Consider the following 10,920-nt stretch of genomic DNA (forward strand, 5'->3'; position numbering starts at 1 on the left):
ATGGACTTCAACTCCCAGAATTCCTGAACCAGCATAGTTGGGCTTGCTAGCTCTCTCCTGCCCTTCCTGCTTCCTGCTTCCTGCAGAGACGCAGCCAAAGGAGAAGCCCCGCCCAGTAAGCTTTTCAGCTGCTGGGAGAAGACCGTGAGTCCACTCTCTTTTTCACTTACACACACACAGAGAGAGAGAGAGAGAGAGAGAAGGGAAGCGCAAGTGCCTCTCTCTGTCTCTGTCTCTCTCTGCGAATGGCAGAGGAGGCTGGGAGCCGCAGGGGAAGGCTCAAAGAGCCACATGCGGCTCCGGAGCCGCAGGTTGCCGACCTGTGGTCTAGATGAAGGACTAAATACAGAAAAGGTGTTAGTTGGGATCACAGTGGGAGGAATCAGAACAATGGCATAGGATGGGCTGAACTGTGAACGCTCGACTGAAACACGACATGCCGAGGGTGCGGGGGTTGGAGAGAAAAACCAGAAGTAAGAGCTTCAAACAAAGCACTTGTGCAGTGTAGGAGAATCAAGATAAATAACTAAAAAAGGACTGTCTGCTCACTGAATGGACGGCTGGAATTTCCTTGATAATAATGTGGGTATGATCTTCTACTGACTGCCATCTACTCTTATCTATCTACTCTAGATAATTTCTGGCGGAGTGTGGCTGTGGGTTTGTGGGCTATCGCTATTCCTAGGGGTTGGGGAAATCTGGCTGTCATTTCTGACACCCCTTTTGTGTGTGGTGAGGTTTGTTTTTGCGTGGTGGTCGGCTGTGTAGTGTGCAGTGCTTTGGTTGCTTTGTGTCAGAATATGAAGTTTTTGAGATAGCCATTACGGAGAAAGATGTCCAGCAGCCATTTTTCTTCTGCTTTTCTTGGTGCCGCAGTGTGTCCTGAAGAGGGTCTGGACACAGCTTCTTTTTTTCTGCGATGGGGTGGTTGCTTGCAAAGCTGCAGATCTGGTCTGTGTGTGTGAGTTTGTGGTAGACGCAGGTTCCTAGTTCTCCATTGTCCAGTCTCCTTTTTTTTTTGTAATATATTTTATTGATTTTTTAAAAAAAACATAAATCACTTGATAATTGGTGAACGGTGTGTTGTCTGGGTTACATTTGTAAAACAATCATTAACAATTAATTTCTATAATCCATATTCCACATAATGATTTTAGTTGATTTCCTCTTCCCCCAAAATATCCTCTTTTGCAAACATTAAGTTAATACAATTCTTATTGTTTTGATAAATAATTGAATATATAATTTTTTTCCAATATTCCTAAAAATAATAATCATATCAGTATAATGTTTCTTTTCTATTCAGTCATTCTGGCTGCCTTATCATAGATCCTGTTACAATCCTTATTTTAGTTTATTTCTCCCACCAAATTCCTGCGCGAGCTGCACTGGCTGCCGGTGGCCTTCCGGGTGCGCTTCAAGGTGTTAGTAACAACTTTTAAAGCGCTCCATGGCAATGGACCTAGGTATTTGCAAGACCGCCTCCTACCAAACACCTCCCTTTGACCAGTCCGCTCCCACAGAGAGGGCCTCCTTAGAGTGCCGTCGGCCAGACAATGCCGGCTGGCGACCCCCAGGGGGAGAGCCTTCTCTGTAGCAGCTCCTGCCCTCTGGAATGACCTACCCCCCGACCTACGTACAGTTGCGGACCTGCGCCTTTTTCGCCGAGCCCTGAAGGCCCATCTATTCCGTGCGGCCGGCCTGGCGTAGTTTGATTATGTTTCAGTGGGGGGTTTTTTACGGGTGTGTTTTTAGAACAGGCCTGTTATTTAATTCAATTTTAAAACAAACTATTNNAAATAAATAAATAAATAAATAGATATTCTTACTGGTGAAGATTTTCTCAAAAATAAATTACATTTACATTTACAAATTTAACTCTATTTTTCCCGTATAAGCCATCTCACACTTCTGCATTTCTTCAGAGATAGATAAAACGATGAAAAAAGAAAGGAGAGCAAGAGTAAAGAAACATAAGAAATAACATATTACTTAAAATATATATCCCTCCTAGGCTAATATATATTTATTTCCTCAATTTCTTATTCTTTTTAACAATAATTAAGAGTATATTTAATCTTTAAACATTCCATTCAATACATCTAGTCATCTAATCCTTTGACTCTTATTCAAAACATTTTTATTCATTATAATTTTCTTAAATTCACTCACATTTAAGTATCTAAAACATTTCCTTTATTTAAGTCATTTCAACTTTTTTATACTACTCATGTCAAGAAAAAGAACACAAAGGAGAAAAAAGCATACTATATTGTTTAGAGAGTTCATCCCTCTTAGAATAGCATATATATTCCAAATTTTTTCTATTTCTATTTTCCATATTCAAACAAATGTTTCTTTTTTAAGTATTTTCTCTGGTAAGTACCATTATCTATTTTCTTGGTTTCCACCTTAGTCTTTTTCCTTTGCCCAGTATCTTTCTTAATCAATTTATTTTGCTGAATCAAACAATTTTTCCGTATATTCGTAAATGTTGGTGTAGATATAAAAAGTAAATCAGTATCTTTGTTAAGGGCATTTGCTCACTCATTTTTATTGGGAGTCTTTTCCCTTCTTTTTGTCTCTGCTTCTCTTATCGCTTTTTGTCTCTCCAGTTCCAGTGTTTTCCCTGGTATCTCTGTAGTACGTTTTGTCCAGTCTTTTTTCTTGTCCTCAAGTTTGTTTTGTAGTGTTGAAATATAAGTTGTCTTTTCCAAATCTAGTATTTCTTGTAAAAAAATTTCCACTTGGATTAAATCATGCTCCTTTGTTTTATAGAATTCCATCTTTGAATCTCTATCCTCGAATTTATGTTCAGTTTTGTCTGTTCCTTCTCTGTTGTGTTTTCCTGAGGGTATTTTTGGTATAAAATTGAATTAGAGATGAGTTGATTTATATTTTCAAAATTATTCTGGATTTCTTTGCAATCTGAGATCATTGTTATTTGAATTAGTTGCAACATATCATATATCTCCTCTTGAAAAATATTCATTTTTTCTTGATAAGTATGTCCTATAAATCTCTGATTTTCCATGATGACCAAAAGTCCAGATTCCCCCCTCCTCTGGAAATAGCTTTGGAGTCAGAGTTGAATAGATACTTATAGTCCAGAGAGTTCAAAAAAGTTCTTTTTTTTTGTTCCCTCAGATTTGTAAGTCTGCCTTTATCTACACAGCTGTTCTCTATTGTTAAAGCTTTGAAGGTCACAAGTAGAGATTAGTTTTCCCCCCAGATTTTACCATGACTGTCATAATCCTTATCCACCAGTAGGTGTCAGCACTGGTTCATTTTTCAGATTTTATTCCTCCATGAAAGGTTCAATTTGCCGCTTCAGTTAGCAAAAGGGTGGGGCAAATCCCCCCTTCCTTCACTCTCCGAGGGTTTTTTTTGCTTCTTGGGAATTTTTCCCCTTCAGGAAAGTTGATAGGTAGGATAGAGAAAATCAATGTTCTTACCCAGATTCAAGCACGCTGTTTAACATCAGCTTAAAATAGTGCTTTTGACTTCGGTTGCTCACAGCTTGGGCTAGACTCTGGAGTTAGGCTAGCCTTTCTCCTGTTGGTTTCTGGAAGGCTTCTCCTGGACCGATCGGGTCGACCACCGTCTCTCTGAGGTCCCTGGGACTTCCTTCCTTCATTGCCACCTCTCCGGGGTAGCTTCTGGCCCATTTACGGTCCCTAACAGGAAGAAACTCAGCTGGAGGGCACGGAGTCCCGAACCCCTAAACTGCTGCGCTGCACGCAGGACCGGAAGTCTGTCCAGTCTCCTTATGTTGATGTCGAGGAATGGGAGTCTGTTGTCTCCTCTTCACATGTAAATTTGATCCCAGGGAGTATGTTGTTAAGCAGGTATTAGCAGATGGGGCAAAGAGACGCTGCCAGGGAGTGGCCATATAAGAGACAGTGTAGCCATAGCTGGACAGTAGCCAGGGTGAGAGGCCTAGAAGAGAGCTTTGTTTTGTGCTGGAGCCGAGCTAGAGGGCGCACTTGTGCTGACGCCGGGGGGGGGGCAGGGAATGAGAGGGTCCCTTGTGCCTGATGTACGTCTCGATTGTGCAGCTGAAGCCATTCTATTCCCAAGATGATAGACGCTTGCAAGGAGGCAGTTACACAGAGTGTTATGAACTTGGTGTGATCTTTGATTGTCACCTGCATGGGAGCCATGTGCTGCAAAGTCAGCCCACTCTTAGTGGCTGCCTGTCAATTGTCTCAACTATCATTGGGCTTTCTAGAGTAGGTAACTTTAGTTTCTGTACTTTTTCTATACTTGTGAAATTAGTGGTTGCCCCCGAGTCTACAAGAGCTGAAAGTTTTATCTTCTGCCTGGAATCTAAAGTAACAATAACAGGAGCAATTAAGTACGTTTGTTTGCTGTCGGCTGTTTGAGCTCTTCTTAGATGGTGGAGGGTCCCCCTTCGGAGCTCCTGGGAGATGGGCTAGCAAAGTTTCCCCGCTGTGCTGCTTTGAAGTGAGCTGCCTATGTGCTTTCTTGATTTACAAGTTCTTCCTTTCATTGGCATCTTGTGGGACCAAGGAAGCATGCCTTCTCTGTCACTGTAATGGTCATGGGTGTGACCTTGGCAGTTGGGGAATGGCCACAGCCAGGGGAACACTCAGATAAGAGGCAGCTTAGCCTACAGTGGGAATGTGGGCATGACAAATGTTTCAGAAGGGACCTTCCCTAGTTTCTTGGGCTGTAAAGGCAACGGGGGAGAAATGTTCTTTCTGACTTGCAAGATTCTGTTAATGTAACTGTACAATATAGTGGAATTAGTTCATCTGGATTCTTGTTCTCCCAGAGATATACATGGCACCCGCTCTCTTAGGGTTCCAGAAGTCTCTTTAAGATCTGGCTGTGTCCCCAGTCCTGCGATTAGTGGAGCCCCTGCTGTGGTTTTCATTGCTGTGGTTATTTTCCTCCTCTGATAGAGTCTATTGTGTTTTTAATATTTTAAAAATGTGTCTGGATATTGTAAACCACTGAGAATCCTCTGGAGTGACAGCTCTAGCTAATGTTGCTGTTAGGGAAAAAAAAGGTACTCTCTACTCCCAGTTGCCCAAATAAGATAAAGATATGGATGATGCACTTCTAAAGCAAATTGCAGATCTTTAAGATAGCATAAAATAATAGTAATAATGGTGGATTTTAATCACCCTGTCATCTGCTGTTGGAAGATAAACTTTGCAAAGCACAATACTTTATGGAAATTCCTGCCCTGCTGACCTCCTTGTTCTTTAGGTGCAGGGGGCTTGAGAACTTAAAAATGGGGGCATGAAAGGTGCCCCCAGCTGGGGGTCCCCTGGGCAACGGTGATGTCACCAGAAGCGCCTCCGTGCATCCATCATGAGAGCAAGCCAGGTACAGGGAGCTCAAACTGCCCTTGACTTGATACAAACTTACAGGGGGGACACTTTTAAAAACAGAATAGAGGAAACTTTGAAGAGAAAGACTCTTTCATGCTGGGCTTGAAGGTTTTAGGGAATTTTAAAGGCAAGTCTAATCAAATTTATACATGATGTTCAAGATATCAAGTTTGAATAAACTCATAAGGTATAAACATAAGGTTCCATGTCAGAAGAAACAAACTATGGAAAAGACTTCATGATCTGTTGGACATCTTAAAAGGGGGATAGTAAGCACAATTCCTTCAGTCTTGTAACTGTGAATGATTGCTAAACGAGGCAGTCATGAAGTGAAGACTAAGACCGCAACATCCTTACACAATTCTCCAATCTGATTGTCTAAATTCTCACTTCTCTTGTTTCTCCAATTGAAGCCTACTCACATCCCATTGTTTTCACTGCTACTCTTCACTACTCTTCAGACTGCAGCTGCTGTCATTCTTCAAGGACAATATTGTGGTATATTTTATCTAAATTACTGCCTTTTGGGCCTTAATTTGTTCTCCGGATAGTAATCAAGAGTTCCATTTGTGATTATACTAGGAATCTGTTTCCTAATATAACATGTTTCCATTTCCCTTTCCCCAAATACACCTTTAAAAAACGTGATGGATGATTATACATTATTCCATTGTGAAAGAGTAAAGTAACAAGAGGAATGTAGAGGCACCTTGCTTGGTATGACGATTGAAGCAAGAGAAGAACAAAATCAGGAAAGTGCAGTACTCCTTTATGCCAAGCAGGGTGTGGTAAGCCAGTATGTTGTTCCTTAGCAATGGAATGCTTTGTGTAAAAGTTGAATCGAAGGTTTGCTGCTGAATTGGATGACAGAGATAAATGTTGGAAATAAATCCTGTGAGAGTAAATGGTACGGTGTAGTGTTGGACTAAGGCCAAGATATGTGATATCTCCTCCATTATTTATTTATGGATATATGTATAAAGAATCTCCTAGCAAAAATGTATTGATGAGGACTTAAAAGTATACACATTTTGCTTTACAGATAGTATCCATTTTCCACCTTAGTACCCAATTATTTGCAACAAATGTTAGACTTTATGATGTAAGGAAGAGCATTGATCTGAAAATTAATGTTTTCAAAGATCAAGGTAATTTTTGTGTTTGACAGGGGAAATGGAATAAACAAATGCATAACAACATAAATTGCAAAGTAAAAAAACATCCCAATTGAATGCTTCAATCCATGGCTGATTTTTGAATCTAAGCCATTGCCTTCTTCCAGAATGTTCTTTTCTTTAAAAAAAAAAAAAAGCCATAACAATCTAGCCTATAAACCTGGGCCTTTTAGATAGTCCCCATCTGACCAGCTCTGCTTAGTTTCTGAGATCAGCCAAGAAGATCTACTGTGTCTTTTTTTAATATAAATGTTTTATTAATTTTCTATTTTCACAAACAAGTGCTCAATAGACAACGTGACGACTGAGTCCATTAGTCATTCTGTGGTACATACAAACTTCTTCCAACTAAGTCCACTATTACACCTGCCAGTACATCCTCTCTTCTTCTGGTAATAACCATTTTTCCGCATTAAGCAAATACAATTCTTATTATTGCTAGTAAACATACAATTGCATATCAACATTTGTTACATTTTTCTAATAATATCAATAATATCAGTTTAAAATATCTTTTCTAACCAAAGCGTATCTTAATTGCATTTGCACTCAATTTCCACTTATTTAATCCATATCCTATTTTTGCTTTTTTCGATTTTAATTTCCCATCCATGTTCAAAGTATCCCAGTCATTTATAATTTCAAAATAAGTTATATTTGGGCAACCAAAAGCATCCCTTATTCAAAGTTCTTAGCATATTCTTATTTCCCTTTTCATACCAAGATATAATATTCTGATTACAAATCCTAACTATCTAGTTATAATAATACTATTTCTAACAATTTATTCTTAACCATATTCAAACCTCTAATTAGTAATATAGCATCCCCTCTAATAGGTCATAGTTTCTGTTTCCTTCAATCTTACTCTAGCTTTCTTTCTTTGCCAACTAACTTTCCAAGTCAGCACATTTGGATCATCAAATAATTCTTCCTCTATTTTTGTATATATTATTTGAAATAAAAGAAACAATTTGGCTAAAGTGTTTTTGGAAGAGCTAGCCCATTGATATTCATTAAACCGCGTCCCTCAATTTGGTTAAAGTGTTTTTGGAAGAGCTAGGCCGTTGATATTCATTAAACCGCGTCCCTCCTCCAGTTCCCCACAGTTCTGTTAACAACTTTATCTTCCATTCCATCAGTTCTCCTTCCTTGTCATCCAGTATGTTCTGAAACCTTGGTTTGTAAAATGTCTTTTCCGTTTCCAATATTATCATTGTGTCTTCTGACTTTTCATTTATCTGAGTCTGGTCATTAGTTTTTTCCTTTAGATTGTCAATGTTTGTGTCAGCATTCTCTAGTTTTCCTTCTATTTTCTGGGTTGCTGGTTCCTTCTCTGTAGTTGTTTTCTGAGTTTGTAGATTTAAATTAGAAAATTGTTCTTTTATCTCCTTTGTGTTATTTTTAACCTGATCACAAGCTAAAGCAATTGTTTTTTGTATTAATTTCAACATGGAGAGAATTTCTTTCTGTGATTCATCAGTATTTTCTTGGTAATACGGCAAGTTAAGGCTACTAGGAACAGATGTTAAAGATGGTGTTTTATTATTTAAAGCTGAGTATGAAACATCCAATTTTTTTTTGTAAGTAGCCTTTATAAATTTACCCAACCTGTCCTGTCCGTTCCTGAATCTCCCCTAAGCAGATATAAGTAAAATTCAATTTTTTCTGTCCAGTAAGAAATATATCCTTTCTGTCCAGGGAGAAAAAAGAACCATTGGAGGTTGTTTAATGATCAAGATTTGTAATCCAAAGTGTTCCATATGTTTCTTCTACAAGAAAATAAATCCACAATACAGTTCTGAAAGTCAGTATTTATATTCAAAATTCAGACAGGCCAAATTTAGAATATTGTTATCATCTCTGCCACACAGATAAGCAGCCCCCAAACCTTTTTTTTTCTCAGCTGCAATTCTCAATAGTAAAAGCTTCCAAGCCCAGCCAAAGTCTTGGGCTTCGAGCCAAGTTTCTTTTAGGCATAAATAAGTTGTAATGCTGTAATTCACCACTGGATGTCATCAACGCTGTTTTCCAGTTTTTAGATCCAAAACTTATATTGTAAACTTTTCAAGTTTTTTTAAAAAAAGATCTTAAAAACACTTTTAGTCCCCAAATTTTCAAGCTGTACGTATATATTAATTCCAAATAAGTTTTATAGGTTTCGCCATTTTCCCCAAGTAATTAATTCGCCGCTTTTCTTTTCTGAGGGAATGGGACGGAAATTCCCTTTCCCTCTTTCATTGGGGGGAGTGCTTTGGGCAGATTTTCAGAAAGAGATCTTAAAATCATAAAGAGAGGATCAGGTCTCACCCAGTTTCATCTACATTGCTGTAAAGTTGCTTGGTAGTGCTTGTTGTCTTCCATTGTCAGCAGCTTTGGACTGGCTACACGAATGTAGCCAGTCTTTCCCCCTCCGGTTTGGAGGGCTTCCTTGGATCAAACGGGAGGGCTACCACCCTCCCCCCCCCTGCGATCAACGAGAGTCCCCTCCTTTTGACCCTTTCCAGGGTGCCCCAGCAGGGCGAAACCAAACGCGAAAGACAGAGCTCCATCTTCCTGCGTCTCCATCGCCACAACCTCAAAACCGTAAGCCAAGATCTAACGTGTCTTAATCTGAGTGTCATGGTTCCGACAGATGAAACTCTTCAAAGAACTTTGAGGCATTGCTTACCTTAAAGAATCTTTATTCGAGTAGCAACACATCGGCACGTACATAATTCAAGCCAAAATCTGGCTTCCCCTCCCCTAAGCACATAGTATCAAAGCACAATTCCCTCCTCCGACTAACAGTCATAAATCACATTCTCCAATTAGTTTGAAATGCTGGCTTTCCCACCAGTTCTACAACCCGCCATGTCTTATCATCTCTTTTACAAAAAACCTTGGTTCCCACCATTATACATTATTGTTTTGTCTAACTAAGCTCCCAAACACATTCCTCTCCCTTCCCCCAGTATCATCTAATTCTAACTCTAAGAATAAAACATAAAGTAAGGGAAAATGGCTGCATCTCCATATGTTGTCAAAGTAAGAACATTCGATGTTAGCAGTGTTGAAACTGAGCCTTTGAAAAGGAAAAATGAAAGTAACTATTACTTTTATTTTCAGGGATACAAGAAAAGGTTGAGAGTGCTGTTTGAAGAAGGCTCTCTTTTAAAATCGACAAGAGACAAAAAGGAGAAGGACGCTCAACTTCGACATTTGGAATTTGACTCTGTAGAAAAGTGCAACAAGGTACAGGATCACTTCAGCCGGTCCCTTGTGGTTGTGTCCTGTCCCCTCGCTGCTTCGGAGCAGGTTATGTTAGGCTGTCCCGTTAATTAACCTAGGACCTTGGTGAAAATGATCCACTTGAAAGTCGTCTGGCTAAGGCTCAGAACTGCCTTGCTGATGACGCCTGAATTAAAGATGATTGTCTTTGAAAAAATTGCAGATTTCTTTGATTCCACAGCTTCTCTACTTTGCTATTTTGTATCTCTTGGACTTTGTATAAATCTATTCTGTTTTTTGTGGTAAAATCAATGTGACGTTACTCTCCTTTTTTTTTTCTAGGAATATAAGCGACTTTCTAATGATCTGCAGAAATTGTCAGATTTACTAACCCAGCATGGAATTGCATATGAAACTGTCCTATGTAAGTTTGAAAAATATTTTTCCTTCTGGAGAAACACCTTGCTTAATGACTGCCATGTTTAACAGTTGCCTAAAGTTACAACAGCACTGAAAAAGTGACTTTTTGACTGGTCCTGGCCTCCACACTGCCATGTGATTGAGATCCAGGTGTTTCACTACGACTCTCGCAGGGTCCCGCAGTCACACACAGCCGGTTCCCAATGAAAAAGCAAATGGAGAAGCCAGGAATAAAATAGCAAGTCACGGTCATGTGCTGTCTCGCTTAACAAGCCACAGTGACTCTCTTAATGGCTGTAGGGTAAGTGAGGTCATAAATTTTGAAAAGTGACATAATAAAAGCCCAGTCTAGCACAATACCAACAAAGAAGAAAAATAACAGCTCTCAAAAGAAACCAGCATGGCTGCATAAAGAACTCTCTGATAAATTGAAAGATAAAAAGGACAAGTATAAAAAGTGGAAAGAGCGGCACACAACTAAGGCAGAATGTCATCAAATAGCCCGAGCCTGCAAAGATGAAGTGAGGAAAGCTAAGGCTCAAAATGAACTAAGGCTTGCGACCAAAGTCAAAAATAACAAAAAAAGCTTCTTTCAACATGTAAAAAATAAGAAAAAAGTGAAGGAAATGATTGGTCCATTAATGGGGGAAAGTGGCAAGAAGGTGACAAGCAACAGGGAGAAAGCGGAACTATTGTAACTCTTTTTTTGGATCTGTCTTTTTTTTTTTTTTTTTTCCCAAAGAAATTTTTTT

The 10,920-nt window shown here is 39.3% G+C and overlaps 1 protein-coding gene across 1 annotated transcript in view; it reads left to right on the plus strand.

The window, feature by feature from the left end:
• GNPTG (N-acetylglucosamine-1-phosphate transferase subunit gamma) overlaps nucleotides 1-10,920 on the plus strand; it is a 24,266-nt gene that overhangs the window by 7,825 nt on the left and 5,521 nt on the right. The window contains exons 9-10 of the mRNA XM_015831741.1: nucleotides 9,647-9,772; nucleotides 10,091-10,172. Of these exons, the coding sequence (XP_015687227.1) occupies nucleotides 9,647-9,772; nucleotides 10,091-10,172 (208 nt within the window). The remainder of the gene's footprint in view (nucleotides 1-9,646; nucleotides 9,773-10,090; nucleotides 10,173-10,920) is intronic.

The sequence above is a fragment of the Protobothrops mucrosquamatus genome, unplaced genomic scaffold, assembly GCF_001527695.2.
Source record: "Protobothrops mucrosquamatus isolate PMUCROS unplaced genomic scaffold, P.Mucros_1.0 scaffold_278, whole genome shotgun sequence".
In the NCBI taxonomy this organism is placed as follows: Eukaryota; Metazoa; Chordata; class Lepidosauria; order Squamata; family Viperidae; genus Protobothrops; species Protobothrops mucrosquamatus.